General features: G+C 43.5%; 1 protein-coding gene across 1 annotated transcript in view; it reads left to right on the plus strand.

The window, feature by feature from the left end:
• The window catches only part of LOC310780161 (protein NLRC3-like), an 84,270-nt gene that overhangs the window by 6,946 nt on the left and 60,052 nt on the right, over nucleotides 1-17,272 (plus strand). The window contains exons 2-7 of the mRNA XM_083640723.1: nucleotides 7,181-7,297; nucleotides 9,874-9,964; nucleotides 10,577-10,849; nucleotides 11,941-13,735; nucleotides 14,370-14,543; nucleotides 14,939-15,112. Of these exons, the coding sequence (XP_083496849.1) occupies nucleotides 9,883-9,964; nucleotides 10,577-10,849; nucleotides 11,941-13,735; nucleotides 14,370-14,543; nucleotides 14,939-15,112 (2,498 nt within the window). The 5' untranslated portion in view covers nucleotides 7,181-7,297; nucleotides 9,874-9,882. The remainder of the gene's footprint in view (nucleotides 1-7,180; nucleotides 7,298-9,873; nucleotides 9,965-10,576; nucleotides 10,850-11,940; nucleotides 13,736-14,369; nucleotides 14,544-14,938; nucleotides 15,113-17,272) is intronic.

Genomic DNA, 17,272 nt, shown 5'->3' on the forward strand with positions numbered 1-17,272 from the left:
CCCACGGAAGATTTTGAGCTCCGAGTAGTCTCCTCAAACAGGCTATAACGAGAGCCTGCGGCGAGTGCGGGGCATGCTGCACACACTCTATAAATGACACTTTTTCGGTCACATCGCGGTTTATTATGGTTGTACATATAATTATTTAGCTAATAGCTAGAAGCTAAGCTAACACCAACACAACAGTCAACGTAGATCTGCCCCGGATGGGGTTACAGTGTTCATCTTCTTCTGTGGTTTCTCTTCTTACCACATTTCTTCAGAGAAACCACAGAAGAAGAAGATGAGCACTGTAACCGCATCCGGGGCAGATCGGAGCCGACTCTTATGTTGTTGTTAGCTTAGCTTCTAGCTATTAGCTAAATAATTACATATATAATATGTACAACCATAATGAACCGCGATGTGACCGAAAAAGTGTAATTTACAGAGTGTGTGCAGCATGCCCCGCACTCGCAGCAGGCTCTCGTTATAGCCTGTTTGAGGAGACTACTCGGAGCTCAAAATCTTCCGTGGGCCTCCAAATGAAGCGAAACTATTTTGGTGAGTAAAACATCATATTCTAAACTGGAAATGAGGACCGTGGTGTAAAAAAACGAAATTCTCCTTTAAGGCTGCTTTATACTCACCATGCCGTGAAGGGCGCGGGGGTGGAGCGAGGGCCGCCAGCGTCAAATGACGTCAATGTGTTGGGCGTGGTTGGGCGCTACCTCCGTAGGGCGCCCACCGTGTAGCTGAAGATTTTTCTCACAGCGCGACCCCCGCACGGCTTCTCTCAAAACATGGCCGCTTTCAAGCCACTGAGCTCTGAACACTGAGTTTCCCCACATTTCTTGACTCATGTGGTAGGCTGAACTTTGATTTGCAACTGTTAGTTTTTAGTCATTTCACCAAGTAAATGTGTTGTGTTGCCTGAGAACTGAAATGGCTATTCAGTAAAAACAAGTTTGGTGATTCATTCATGTGCTGATGTGCGGTCGTTTGAGAGTGAAAGCGCACTCAGTACTACACATAATAGTGTTTCATTGCGACTTTTCACGGGCTGTTCTCACTATTACCATTGTACAATACATGCTGATCACTTGGCTGATCACTTCTGAGTATAAAAGCATCTGCCCCAGCGCGAGGTCCGCACGGTGACTCGCGGAGCTCCACCCCATGGAGCTTGCTCGAGTATAATAAGCCCTAGACACTATAGTCTTGCTGAAGCGTGTATGCAGAATGCTACTGTATCGATACGGCATGCTGTGACGTGTGTCTGCGCCAACCGCACTGGAAAGGGGGAGCTGCCGGGGCTGCAGCCCCCCCTGGTGGCGGCCTCAGCCCCTGCACCTTCCTGACGCAGCCCCCCCCAGCCCCACCCTCATTTGGCGAAACTTCAGTGACTGTCACAGGCATCTCTCTCTCTCTCTCTCTCTCTCTCTCTCTCTCTCTCTCTCCCCTCATTTCCCCGTGGGTGCTCTGCTCTGGGCTCTAGGCTGTGGCTCTCTTTACATTGATTTGATAGCAAACTCCTCCACCCGAGGCCCGCTGGCGGCCCGGGTTACAAAACGAGTTGATCAAAACATAGCCCAATCTGATTGGCTGCATGAGTCAGTGCACTCTACCCTGCTGACGTAGTGAGTAAACACACTTCTGCATTGAGCGGTATCAGAGAGAGAGTGACAGACTGACACAGCTTCGGTCGCTTGTTCCTATTCTGTCGAACTGAAGTGGTGTGTGAAGTGTGTGTGTAGGTCGCTGTTAAATCTCCTATGGTGCGTTTGCGTCAGCTTTATCGCTTTATCGGGGGATGGGTTGGGCGACGGGCATGCGCAAGCATGGGCACGCACTGGCACAGACATAAATCGGCACCCCTGATTCCATTCAAGTTTTAAGACAATAAATTGTGCATTACCATTGCCAACTTCACGCAGCATGCTCGCACAAGGCCGCGCCGCGCAGCGCACTTTGCGTGTGCTCGCACCTCGCACGTGCACGCGCACGCACCTCACACGTGCACGCGCAAGTCCGAGTATATGCTTCAGACCCCCTCGTGGGAGATAGCTTCCCGCGCGCCTGGTCTGCGCAACCCGTTCTCACTCCGAGCGCGTAGCATATTGACGCTTTGTCCCGTCCCTTGTGCGTCGCTTGTTACTAACATGGTACCCTTGAGCGACACATGAAACGACTTGGGCTTTCCGACTAAACTCAATGCAAACCCATGGAAGTCATCTTTGACGCTTATGGCAACTGCTCCCCCATTAGCCTAACTGCTCCCCCGTTAGCCTAACTGCTCCCCCATTAAGGTCTGGAGGAGCTAACCTCTCCCAGACCCTAACCCTAAACCTAACCTCTCCCACCCCATGCCTAAACCTAACCTCTCCCAGACCCTAACCCTAACCCTAACCTCTCCCACCCCATGCCTAAACCTAACCTCCCCCAGACCCTAAACCTAACCTCTCCCACATCCCACGCCTAAACCTAACCTCCCCCCAGACGCTAATGGGGAGCAGTTGACTAATGGGGGAGCAGTTAGGCTAATGGGGGCGCAGTTGCCATAAGCGTCAAAGTTGACTTCTATGGGTTTGCATTGAGTTTAGTCGGAAAGCCCAAGTCGTTTCATGGGTCGCTCTAGGGTACCATGTTAGTAACAAGTGGCGCATAAGGGACGGGACAAAGCGTCAATATGCTACGTGGTCGGAGTGAGAACGTGTTGGTCTGCGTAGTGTACGTGGTCACACGTTGCTGCTGTTTAAGCTAGTAAATTGTCAAAAGTAAACTGGTTCCAGTGTTTTCTAGTGTTTCAGCTCAGTGTTCAAGTGGCTGATTTAAGTGTTGATCAGAGTGATGGTCTGTGGGTAGAAACTGTCTTTGTGTCTGGTGGTTTTGGCATACAGTGCTCTGTAGCACCTGCCAGAGGGGAGGAGTTCAAACAGATCATGGCCAGGGTGAGATTAGTTAGTCAAGTCAAGTCAAGTCAATTTTATTTGTATAGCGCATTTACAAGCGGCTGAGCCGCAACCAAAGTGCTTCACAAAAGTGCAAGAAGGCATAAACAAGTGATATACGCTATATAAAGCATTAAAAATATAATAAAATAAGTAGAAGAGTTAAAAGACATTGACTAGCTACACAGCAAAAGAAAATTAAAAAGGTGGCTGAGGGCTTTATTTAAAGGCTAATTCAAAAAGGTGGGTCTTCAAGTGGGATTTGAAAGTGTCCAGGGTCTGAGCTGCACGGATGCGGAGAGGGAGGCAGTTCCAGAGTCTAGGGGCTGTTACTGCAAAGGCTCTGTCCCCCCTGGTTTTTAACCTGGACCTGGGCACCTCCAAAAGCAGGTGGTCGGCTGACCGTAGTGCTATGGAGGGGGTATGGTGGTGTAAGAGATCGGACAGGTATGTGGGGGCTAGACCATGGAGGGATTTGTACGTGATGAGCAGAAGCTTAAAGTCGATGCGGTATCGGATGGGGAGCCAGTGGAGTGATGCAAGCACCGGGGTGATGTGCTCACGCTTTTTTGTGCAGGTGAGGAGTCGGGCGGCTGCATTCTGGACCAACTGTAGGCGACGAAGCTGTGATTGGCCGATACCAGTATAAAGGGCATTGCAATAGTCCAGTTGTGATGTTATGAAGGCGTGTATACTGCCCTCCAAATCAAAACCGCAGTAACTACAATTTTGGTCAAAATTGAGTTATTATTGAAATTGAACTTTTAGATATCTGTTTTATCATGTGACAAATTTTCTAAGTTCAGTCTTGCTCTATATTTGAGAAAACAGAGTATAAAAGTTGCAGTAACTACGAAATCCAACCAAAAACCAGACAAAACGGCAGTAACTACACTTACTGCAGTTTGATTTGCTTTCACAGAGCTTCAGTTGGACTTAAACATAGATACACGCAGTAACTACACTTTGAGGTGTAGTTACTGCGGTTCAGACTGGTTTTTGGTTGGATTTTGTAGTTACTGCAATTTTCCCGCTCTTTCCATAACAAAGCCCAACATATCAATCACTCATAATGGCACAATCTGTTTAGTTAATCCAGTCAATTCCCAATATGAGAGTGCACTGACAGCTGTCCAAATTGTTAATGAATGAGTCTTCAGTGTCTTTAAAATCGTAAATGCTGTATTCCTAGCTAATAATCCATAAGAGATCATCCAATAAAGAAGGGAATTGTGTTCTCCACTGGGAAGTGTTAATCTGGCTGTAGATAGTGATAACTGTTTGGTATCACTACCTAGCTCATCAGGACAATCTTTTTAATTGCTGCATAAATTATCAGCATTCAGACTCAGTCTGTAATTCATTTTATTCAAAATAATTGTAATATGCTATGTAATATACTGTATATGTTCTTGTATCAATTATCAATCTGATTTGTAAAGAAAACCTGTTCTAAATTAAGATAATAAAATAACTGTGCTCATTAATTAATTGTGTCAGAATGATGACCAAAAAGCAACACCAGTGGGGAAGATTACATCAACTGACTTCAGGATTCCCTGAATTTATCTGTTACTCATCCATTTAAATGTTTTAAACATGTAAACAATAAAACAATTAAATACAGATATGATGTGGTATCGAAATCAAAACCGATTACAATTGTCTCATGAAAAACAAGACAGGAGAAGCACATTAGATTGTACTTACTGCGCTTTTCCCTTGTACTACCTACACATCTGTTTAAGGTAATACACAGACAGAGTGCCGTATCTGCATTTCTGGGGTCATAGGTCAAGTAATTGATAATTGTTTTGCCCCAAAAAAATACTTTAACGTATACATATTTAATAAGCGCATTGCCACTTTTCAACCTATATCTCATTTGGCTGGACAGTCAAAAAACTTTAAAGCCATTTTTCTCAGTTTCAGTGTTGGCGTAGTTACTGCGGTTATGATTTGTAGGGCAGTATAACTGTGGCTAGGCCCCTCTGGGGCAGGTAGGCCTTGGTCTTGGCTAGGGTTCTCAGGTGAAAGAAACTTTTCCTAACCACTGCACTAACCTGCTTCTCGAACTTGAAAGCACTGTCGAGGATCACGCCGAGGTTTCTGACAGAGGTCCGGATGTTAGAGGCGAGGGGGCCTAGGGCATCAATGGAGGGGGCGGGGGGGGTTTTCCCAAAGATGATGATCTCCGTCTTGCTCTCATTGAGGTTGAGGAAGTTAGCGCCCAACCATTCTCTGATGTCAGCCAGACAGTCGAGAAGTGGCTGGAGTGCAGCCACTAGTAGTGAGGATCTTTCCTGCCCTTTTCTTGACTCTGGAGGAGTACACGTCTTGTCTCCAATTTCAAGGCCTGAGGCAGTCAAATTCCTATCAAACCTAGTCTTGTTTCTCTCTGTTACTTTCTGGGCATTTCGAGACGCCTGGTAGCTGTCTTCTAAACGAGCTGTGAGGTATTGTACGTACTGTGAATGAGATTTCTACTGATCTGCTTTCAAGGGCAATCCATAAGATAGGTCAACAGGCAGTCGGGGTTTACGCCCGGACATTAACTCATAGGGATTGAACCCTGTTACCTCATTACGTGTACAATTGTATGTATGCATAGGCAATTCCAGGCTTTCCAACCTGGGGGTGCACCATCACGGTCGAAAGTGTACCCCGTTAGGGGGGTTTCCAGGGGGGGCAGTGCCCCCCTGCCCGAAGATTTTCTTTTACATTTTAAAGTAAAATGCATTAATCTGGTACACTCTGAGAGCAAAATGAAGAGGCTAGTAGATCTATGAAGAACTACACACATCACAATAATATCCTCTTCACTATGCTGTGGTTTTACAACGGTGAATGTTGAATACTAATGTTGAATATAATGAAATATAGATATATTACGACACATTATATATATGTATTACATATATATACAGTATATATATACAGTATATATATATATATATATATATATATATATATATATATATATATATATATATATATATATATATATATACAGTACCGTAAATCCTCTAATAGTGACCGGGGCCTTTATTTACTGAGCCGCAGAGAGCCCCCGGCCTTTGTTGGAGCGAGGCCTATATTAGAGTAGAGGCCTTTATTTCTTAAAATTAAACTCTCATGGACATACTCCTTTATTTTCATGACTTTTATTGCAAAATATTGCATAAAACCAAACAACGCAAATAAACATTGGTGGTCACTCACTCACTCAGTATCCTCCTCCTCATCTAGTATGTCGGTCTCCTCAGCGTCCTCATCATCATCAACATCATCCAGAACAACAAGTTCATTGTTGACCAGTTCCTCTTCATCTTCCTCATCCTCGGCTGCCTGTCTGTTCTCCTGGTCCCGCTGACGCAGCCTCCCGTCCAGCGGCGCAGGGCTGTCCCTGCTTGAAGCAGTGGATGAGGTTGTCTTCACTCCCGTCAGTTTTCACAGACTGTCCACAAACTTGGAAGGACTTTTTGATCAGATCCTTGTCCAGCTTGTCCCAGGCGGCGATCACCCAGTCCACAAGCAGGCGTCGGGCAGGCGCTTTTAGGTTTCCACCTCCAGCTGTGTACTGCTTATCTGCGTCCCCAGTCATCCACTGGTCGTAGGCATCATGCAGGCTCTGCTTGAAGGGCTGATTCCACATCACACTGTCCCGAATGTTCCGCTGCATATTGCACAACGCTCTCTTTAAACTTAACGTCAAACTTTCGTCTGGTTCGTTTGGTTGGTGCCATGTTTGTTTTTATTTCTCTGGTTTGTCTGCGTTACGTCCGTTTACGTCACACGGTAGATGCGTTGTGTTATGGGAAATTTACAGTACCGTATTCACCGTAGTTTTTGCTCCTTCGTTTTTTTTTTTTTTTGACCCAGCCTGTATTGAGGGAGGGGACTTTATTTGTCTGTGCAGGCCGTGCCCTCGTCCTATATTAGAGTAGAGGCCTGTAATGGAATAGAGGCCACTATTAGAGGATTTACGGTATATATATATATATATATATATATATATATATATATATATATATATATATATATATATTGGATTTTGTTTAAATCGTTTACATGTAGACATTTATTGTTTTATTATCTGGCCACAAGGGGGTGCACGTGCATCCGGTGCACCAATGTAAAATCGCCAGTGTACAGTACTAAGAGTTTTGCAAACTCTTTCCAATGTGACTTTTGCTTGTTCTCCAATGTTCCTAACATGCCTAACAATATTCTGTTAAATCTTTCGACAGGGTTACCCCATGGGTAGTATGGAGTTGTTCTGATTTTCTGAATACCTGCGACTTCACATAGCTCCTTGATCAATCTGGATTCAAAATCAGGCCCTTGGTCGCTGTGCAACTGCTCAGGTATGCCATAACAAACAAAAAAGTCATCCCACAAGCAACTGTCCTCACTCTCTGGTTGGGTGTAGGAACTGTGATCGCAAACTTAGTGGTCAGTGTACAGTTTTTTTTTTATATTATAATTTTTGGTGCATTTCGCCTTTATTTTTTTTATATAGGACAGTAGGTAGACAGGAAAGGTGGGGGGAGAGAGAGGGGATGACATACAGCAAAGGACTGCAGGTCGGATTCTAACCCGGGTCGGCCGCGCGAAGGGCCGAGCCTTCGTAGTATGCGTGCTACCAGGTGAACTACCAGGACGCACAGGTTTTTGTTTTTCTCACTGGCATCTGGAGGACTGCTCCAAACGTATTTTCATTGTACTTGTACAGTGACAATAAAGTTACTTACTTATGGATATCCTTTGTGTTGCTACTATCGTCCTCAATTGACAGGAAATCCATACTCTAGGGGTCTCGTAGTCTTTGGGCTCTATCGTTGCATCGGCCTATGAACTGCGATCAACGCCAGACGCAGCCCAGAGTAGTGGGCGTGGACCAGCGCACTTGATATTTTGGTATCGGCGCTACACGCAGCATTAAGCATTACAACCACGCCTTTTAAGTGTAAAATTATGCACTATCTGCTCATTGGGTAAGTGCAGTAAACGAATCACATGCTTCACTTTTCAGTTCCAATTCCACGGAGCGATCCAGTCCGGCTTCAGAAAAGCCGAGGGCTCTGATCTCCCCCCCTCCCTTTTATCCCCTCTGTGTCTCCATATGTAGGCTATTATTCCATATTATTCTCAAACCAATCTAAATGCAGTTTAAATACTGCAAGCATGTAAATACGCTACACTATAGCAAGATCAAAGTGAAAATAATGTTCTAAACGCATCAGCTAGAAAAATATAGCCTATCCCTATATGATGAGATTAATTAGATTGGTGATGATATCGTTTTCTCTCCCCTGCTGCACAGGTAGGATGATGCACATAAATATAGCCTACATTATGTAAAGTCATTGCAGAAATGTGTTTTTATTGTAAAACTAAATGTGAAGTAGGGCCAATTTATTGGAGCAGACATCACAGTATAGCACATGAGAGTAGAAGCGTGTTACGCTGTCACTTATCTAAATCACGTTAAATCGACGAGGGATATATATAGGCCCAGGATGACATATATGTTTCACATAGGGTTGGGTTTGGATTTCGCAATTTTATTTTGTCCTATATTGAAATGTTCTACAATAGCATGTTGTGGAACATTACACATTATTTAGATCTATTTCGATGTACCTTTCTATCTATTTAGGCTAATTTCGATGCGATTTATTATCGAAATGTATTAGCCCAATGCATGCTGGGAGATTTCACATGTCTGGCTGTTGCAGGGAAGCCAGGCAGTGAATGTTTGCCCAGAATGATCTCGTTTTCTCTCGCCTTCACGGCACAGGTAGGATGATGCAATAGCCTCTGAATGTCACAGGCTCAAAACTGTCATGTTAGAAAAAACTGTCATGTTGTTATACTATGTACGGTAGAACAACTTATTTTTTCTGAGAGAGAGAGAGAACCGGCAAACTTTTTTTCAAGCAGTCATATTGTGTCAGACTGATGAGCAAGAGAGAGGGAGTGACACAGAGAGAAGGGACAGAGGAAAGGGCAGAGGAGCGCTCCGCGCAACCAGCGCACCGAATAGGCCTGGTTTTCAAAAGCGCAAAGCGCTAAATTAACGCCAGGTGGGAAGATATCATTAGGCCGGTATTTAAGGCCGAAACGCCCATTCTCGCCCATTCTGGGACTGCGCCACGCTCATTTAGCCTAAAGCGCATTTCGGGGCCTAAAGCCATGCATGTTGATATCTTCCCAAGGCAGGCGCAAGGCACGTTTTTTTGCGTGTAAGGCCAGTTTTTGCGCCGAAGGCCTGTGGGAGAATAGGGCCCTTTATGTTTACCAGGGGCGCTGCTTTTTCAGGAAGACCTTTTCTGCAAAACATTTACAAAATTTCCTGTAAAACTAGTTGGTATGTAACCTGGTCTCCATCCTGCCTTTTCCGGTATAATACATCGTCATGTAGTTCCAATAGATTCCATTCCCTTAGCAGGATTATTGACGATTTTCTCAGACCCTGAGTAAACCATGGTTTATCGACAGGTGTGTATGCTATCTGGAGAAGTGGAGGAGCACACCTATATGAGGAACCCCACCCCTATTTTACAATTGTAAAAACAAACCCTTGGAGAAAAGGCGTGGGAGCTCTGCTCCCCTGTGCTCCCACAGCACTACAACCCTGTTTATCTGTGTTACTGGATACAATCTTGCCTGGTTTCACAAGTGGAAAACAAATGTTGAAAGCAGAGTTGAATAGAGATAAGACAATTTAATAGGGTAAATGTGGATCTGGTTGCTTATACACGGCGTGAAGTATCATCAATCAGCCTTTCAAAGTGTTCATGATTTCATTTGCTGAAGATTCTGCCTTTTTATTTTTTAATTCATTGTTTATATTTTAATTTTTTTTCAGCCCATTTCTGACACTTTACAATAGATAAAGTTGGTTCTTGGAGTTGGATATTTCCTGTGATTTTATCAGGGAGCAACAATGGCGACGGATAAAGAGAAGGGCTTGCAAGCGCTGAAGGATTTGAAAGAGGCAGAGTTCAACATGAAGGATCTAATGCAGAGTTAAGTCATGGGAAGATTAAAAAGGGGACATTTGAAAAAAGATAGAAGTTATCTAAACATGCCAACAATTTATATAAAGTGCAGGCTGTCATTGTATCTACTTTTGTTGACCTACATCCAGACAATAGATGTGCAGAGAGACAGGCAGCCTTGTGAGAGTATGTGTTCATTGTATTGTATTTGTGTTTAGTAATTTATATGGATTTATAATAGACAGTGGGTGAATTCTCACTTTAGTCACCTTGTACATGTTGCATCGTCACTTTATCCATAACGCCAGTAAAGAGGGTCCTCAGGGGTATCAGAAAATCGAATTAGATCAAGCAGCCATAGAACAGAATGATTAAAGGCAATTATCAGGAAAAACACAAACAGCCTACTATTTCACCAGCGATAAATCTGACAATTTGATTATTTGTGATTTTGAAATAATTATTGATCGATTTCAGACAGTAACATTTTGGAGATAGAAAATAAGCAGACATAAACATATATTTTTCAAATGAAAGCCTTCATGTTGTAATCCTTCAGAAGCAAAGTAGCCTGATATAAGCTGATTTTAGCCTGGTCCTCACTCCAACCAGCTCATTTTTCATTCCCTTTCTCTTCAGAGCAACACTTTGTGGATGAACATCGGGATGAGCTGATCCAGAGAGTGGCGATGGTCGCACCGATCTTGGATAAACTCCTGAAGGAGAATGTTGTCACGCAAGAAGGCTACAACAATGTGATATCTAAACCTACCACCCAGGAGCAGATGAGGGAACTGTATACGTCACTGAATGCTAGTGGGAATAGAGGCAAAGATATATTCTGTGATATCCTTAAGAAAGAGCAGAAATTTCTTGCAGAGGACCTTGAGAAACGGGACAATCAAGAAAATGGTAAGTTGGACAGTGATTAACAGAAGAACATCTAAGAGCAAGGGGCACTTAATTGGGTGGAAGATATGGGCAGAAATAGATGTTATGGAGTAGAATACTCTTCAGTTTATTGCATATTATATATATTGTTATGTATATGTGTACTATTTGTGAACATGTACATGGGTTCGCTGCATGTATCCCCAAGTCTGCTTTGTAGACACCTTGCTTGTTTCGGGTTAGTGCTTGATTATTATTATTAGTGATTGAGTAATTGATGTGCTGCCCCAGCCATGATAGACTCCTCTACCAGCCTACTTCAGCCTGTTACAAGCAGCTGAGACTATGGCTGACGATGGTTTGGAGACCAAAACGTTACTTTTTATTTTTTATGTTTGTATCACTTGTTACTTTTTTTGCATTATGGTGAATTAAAGCCGGATTTTTTGCATCCGTATGCCTCATTTTTTTTAAGTGTGCGAGGCCTCTTCACTCTTTGTTTGGACTATTTACCTGGCCTCACGCACCTTGAGCAATCGGTTGTAAGCCTGAGTTTTAAAGAGCGCAAACTTGCTGTGCTACTACAGAAAATAGATGTGAAATTTAATTGTTTATATTTTAATTTTAATTGCTCAATTTGAATAGATGCATTAAGAACTTGATTCTCACTTTAGTCACGTTGTACATGTTGCATCATCACTTTCTCCATAATCCCAGTAATGTAGTTCCTCAGGGGTATCAGGCCTTTTATACAATCATTACCAATGTTATGTGTATTGTCTGAAAGGTTTCCCCCCAAGTAGTTTACATACATGAACATAACAAACAGCATGAGAAGTGCAGCTAGCTGTTTGGTTAACATACACAACCAGAGCTTTATGGGAATCAGCACAGTGTGGAATCTGATTGGTTGCATGAAACTCCTGGTTGTGTAATAATAACCGACTCAACAACAGCTACCTTATACCTTACACCAGTCAGGACCTGTTGTCCACCCAGCAGTAATGAGCTGAATAGAGTCCGTTGAGTTGCAAATGTGTAAATTATCAGTAAATGATTGCATTACTCTTTACTTGCCTCTCATTGATTTACTCTGTTGTTTATTCATTTAGAAACGTCTGCAGAGTGTCAACGTCAACACAAATGTAATATGAAGGAGAAATTTCAGTGTTTGTTTGAGGGGATTGCTAAAGCAGGAAACCCGACACTTGGGAATCAGATCTACACAGAGCTTGCCATGACAGTGGGAGAGAGTGGAGGTGTCAATGATGAACATGAGATCACACAGATTGAAGCAGCATCCAGAAGCCAGAGACCAGAAACACCAATCAAATGTCAAGACATCTTTAAACAGTTATCTGGAAGAGATAAACCAACCAAGACAGTGATGACACAGGGAGTGGCTGGCATTGGGAAAACAGTCTTAACAAAGAAGTTTACTCTGGACTGGGCTGAAGACAAAGCCAACGAGGATATAGAGTTCACATTTCCATTCACTTTCAGAGAGCTGAACCTGCGGAAAGATAGAGTGTGCAGCTTGGTGGAGCTTATTCATCACTTCTTTCCTAAGATTAAAGAAGCCGGAATCTACAGCTTTGACAAGTTTAACGTTGCGTTAATTTTTGACGGTCTGGATGAGTGTCGACTTCCTCTAGACTTCCAGAAGAACGAGATCCTGACTGATGTTACAGAGTCAGCATCACTGGACGTGCTGCTGACAAGCCTAATCAGGGGGAATTTGCTTCCCAAAGCTCGCATATGGATAACCACCCGACCTGCAGCAGCCAATCAGATCCCTGATGAGTATGTTGACGTGGTGACAGAGGTGAGAGGCTTCAATGACCTACAAAAGGAGGAGTACTTCAGGAAGAGATTCACAGATGAGGAGCAGGCCAACAGAATCATCTCCCACATCAAGACCTCACGAACCCTCCACATCATGTGCCACATCCCAGTCTTCTGCCACATGATTGCTAATGTTCTGGAGTCTGTGTTGAAAACCAATAAGAGAGAAGACCTTCCCAATACCCTGACTGAGATGTACATCCACTTCCTGGTGATTCAGACAAAACGGCAGAACGTCAAGTTTCATGGGAAGACTGAGAAAGATTCACACTGGACACCAGAGAATAAGAAGATGATTCTCTCTCTGGGAAAACTGGCTTTTGAGCAGCTGGAGAAAGGCAATCTGATCTTCTATGAAGAAGACCTGAAAGAGTGTGGCTTTGATATCACATCAGCCTCAAAGTACTCAGGAGTGTTCACACAGATATTTAAAGAGGAGCGTGGTGGGTGGGGGGACAAGGTGTTCTGCTTTGTCCATCTGAGCCTTCAGGAATTTCTGGCTGCTGTTCATGTCATGGTCTCATTCATCGATTCTGGTGTCAATCTGCTGTCAGAACCACAATCAAAATCCCTGTGGTCTCTGAAGTTAGGAGTCAAATCTAAACCAAATGTCTACCAGAGTGCTGTGGACAAGGCCTTAGAGAGCCAAAATGGACACCTGGACTTGTTCCTGCGCTTCCTCATGGGCCTTTCACTGCAGACCAATCAGAAACTCCTACGAGGCCTGCTGACACAGAGAACAAGTAGCTCACAGACCAATCGGAAAACAGTCCAGTACATCAAGGAGAAGATAAAGAAGAATATGTCTCCAGAGAGAAGCATCAATCTGTTCCATTGTCTGAATGAGCTGAATGACCGTTCTCTAGTGGAGGAGATCCAACAGTCCCTGACATCAGGAACTCTCTCCACAGGCAAACTCTCCCCTGCTCATTGGTCGGCTTTGGTCTTCATCTTACTGTCATCAGAAGAAGAGTTAGATGTGTTTGACCTGAAGAAATACTCTGCTTCAGAGGAGGCTCTTCTGAGGCTGCTGCCAGTGATCAAGGCCTCCAATAAATCTGTGTAAGTGCTTAGAAAACTGGATAGATTGAAACAAAGAGAATATCAATGTTCTTGTTTGTCTCTATCACTAATTGCCAGACACTCACTCACTGATTCCCCATTGTTGAAACAGACTGTGTGGGTCTTGGCCATAGGGATAAGTACGTGCTAGAGAGCCAGGATTTGAGGGGTGTGTAGGGTTATTGACTAGGGACCTATGTGTGGTGTTTGGGGGGTCATAGGGATATGAAGTAGGTGACATAAGACAGTGACATATTATGTGTGTTGCTTGGGGGGGCGGGGGATCGAGAGAGTGCTGTGGTCTAAAAGGGTTGTGCTCGTTCAGGAGCTCACACTCACACATACATTCATACCTGCAAGCTGACCAGTACAACTACAGTCTGATCTGCTCGCCACATGAGCATTTGGGGTGAAGGGCCTTGCTCAAGGGCACCTCAGTGGTGGTAATGCTTTCCACTTTCCCCGCCCAGATTTACCCTGCCATTAGTACAATTTTCAAAATTGTGAACTATGAACGTGAACTACTTCATTTAAAGCTGTGTGAACTGAACTAGCTTTTATGTGAACTTGCACAACAGTGGACAGCAGTCTGGGTCCGGCTTAACTAGGCTTGCCTGGTCTTGTTCTCCTTCAGGCTGAGTGACTGCAATCTGTCAGAGAGAAGCTGTGAAGCTCTGGCCTCAGTTCTCAGCAGCCAGTCCTCTAGTCTGAGAGAGCTGGACCTGAGTAACAATGACTTGCATGATTCAGGAGTGAAGCTCCTCTGTGCTGGACTGGAGAGACAACACTGCAGACTGGAGACTCTCAGGTAATATCCATTCACTTTTTCCTTTCCCCCTTTTTTCAATTGAATTGACACATTTCTCCGAACTAAGGTCTGTGCTGACCTGAACTGTGTTGGATTTTTTTCTGCTTAATTTTTTTAAGTTTTGATGTCAACATGTAGCACTCTTTTGTAACTCCTGTCAATTACTTTCCATGACGATATTTCACCATTCCCTCTCCTTGCATCATCAGTTGATGCAAGGATTGCAAGGATGAATTTGACTGTATTGTGCAACTATTTTACAGCTGTATACATAAAGATATTGAACATATAGCTTGCTTTGGTGTGTGTGTGTGTGTGTGTTTGTGTGTGTGTGTGTGTGTGTGTGTGTGTGTGTGTGTGTGTGTGTGTGTGTGTGTGTGTGTGTGTGTGTGTAGGCTGTCAGCCTGTATGGTCTCAGAGGAAGGCTGTGCTTCTCTGGCCTCAGCTCTGAGCTCCAACCCCTCCCATCTGAGAAAGCTGGACCTGAGCTACAATCATCCAGGAGCGGCAGGAGTGACGCTGCTTTCTGCTGGACTGGAGGATCCACACTGGAAACTGGACTCTCTCAGGTATGGAGAGGCAATATCTGCTAGAAGGCTGAGAGTCACACACATTCTCTGTCACCCTGACTATGTTTACTGTACATCAGTGGCGGCAGGTGAGCTTGAAAGCAAGGGAGGTTACTTACTAAAAAATTTGATGGTTTTTTTCTTTTCTTTTGCAGTTTTAAGACAGATTTAGAGAAATATCTCAGTTTAATTTCGCATTAGGATTAGACTGTTGTGATGTCATTTTATTGTTTTATTCTCTTATTTTACCTTATTTACTTTTTAAACTTTTTTATTGTCTGTCTTTTTATATGCTCTTTTATGTTGTCATGACTTGTCATATATGTGTCTATGTTTTAAGCTCTTGCACCCCAATTCCAATGTAGTTTCGACTGCAAATGGTAAATAAACTGACTCTGACTCTTCTACACTAGCTTAGATTGTGTTAATTATGGAAGGAATTATAGTGAAAATAGATTATCCCCCCTTTTTGCTGGGGACCCCCTTTGAAAACCACTGGCTTATAGGCGACAACTGCTGTGAGAAGCTGGTGATTTTTTGCACATTTACCAACATACTCATTTAGTTCCATTCAATTGCATGGAGGGGAAAGTTACCATCAACTTTGAAGCGTTATTTACCCCCCCCCCCCCCCCTCTTCCCAACATGCTAGGTTGACATGCTTGGTCCAAACCGATTCCTTGTTTCTTCTACTTTCATATGGTATAAAGATCATCACTCTAGCTTTAAAAGGGAGCTCCCTGTCAGCCGTTGTTGTACTGGCCAAATTCAGTTTAAAAATGTGGGAGTTTAAGGTCACCGTTTTTATTTGCATTTTGACAGGCTATGCAGCATGAAACATTAATACAAAAGAAATAGCGTTGCTTAATGGACCATTTGCACGCAGAATTTAACTTGAACTTAATTGACTTACTTTTACATCCATGCCGTCTGTAACCGGTGCGCGTACAGCCGATGACGTTGCAGTATCCCAGTGTTTGCTTTGTTGAGATTTCAGCCTCCATGTGTACCACGCGCCCTCTCTAAACTCGCATTGTAGAAAGTCATGTTGGGCTGCTCGCGCAATACAATGCAACGACTGTCTGGCTTGTGAGCTAACTTACTGCTTGATAAAAAAAAATTGGAAAAGAGAAAGTATAATATGGTGCTACTGTCTGTAAATATATCTATTAGCCTACTGCCAGGTGGTCACAGCAAAGTGGAGGTCATCACTTCCTAGTAGGCAATGGAGCTGGATTCCACAAGATTTTCAGACGCATTCATCATTGGACAATACAATGTTAATCTTAGCAATCTATCCAATCAACAACCAATTTGGTTGAATAAATTAATTGATTGGTATTGATTGGTAAGGGCGGTTTAGGCTTCAGCTAAAAATGATTGGTTGAAAAACACATCATTTCACTGTTCCCTGTGAATTGCGGGTGTTTTTCAACCAATCATATATTTGCATTAGATAAATTACCAAAGAAATAAACGCCCTCAGGGGTAATGTTTTTGTACCGTACCCCTGAGGGCCGGGCCAGACTACTGTCTGCATGGAGCTCTCCTTTCCATCAGTGCCCTACAGGTGTCACTGTTGTTGAAGCATTTTAAGAATATAATGAATGAAAAAAGGAGCGTCCGCACATCAGAAAAAATGATTTGATTGATATTTTATTAAAAAATATATATTATTATATAAAATCCCCAATCTCTTCTAAAAAATAGAGGAGGACCATCCTCCTCTCCCTCACTAGAAAAACCTCCTATTCTAATATTCTGTTCATTTTCTATTAGCATTCGCCCTTTAGGCTGGGTATAATCCCCTAGCGTGTCTGTTGCTTGTCTCCCAAAAAATATTCATGAGCTACCTACTGCAGAGAGCTGTCGTATGAAAAGCTGTGTGGACGACGTGTGGAATACTTTGCCAACGTCGAGCTTGACGAAGCTGAAACCGCAAGCATCGCCACCGCGGCAGTCCCTTACGACAGCAGCAGAAGACGATAATGATGATGATGTCTTTTCCCTGGCCTCATCTGTCTCCCTTTCCCCACGTTCCCCGTCTGGAAGCTTTGGGTCCGGGAAGATGCTCACTGGAGAAAAGGCATTAAAGAAAATTCCTGTTTTTTACACCCCATTATTAATTAATACACAGGACAAGATGTTACTATCCCTTGT

This window comes from Poromitra crassiceps, assembly GCF_964638095.1.
Source record: "Poromitra crassiceps genome assembly, chromosome: 7".
NCBI classification, from domain to species: Eukaryota; Metazoa; Chordata; class Actinopteri; order Beryciformes; family Melamphaidae; genus Poromitra; species Poromitra crassiceps.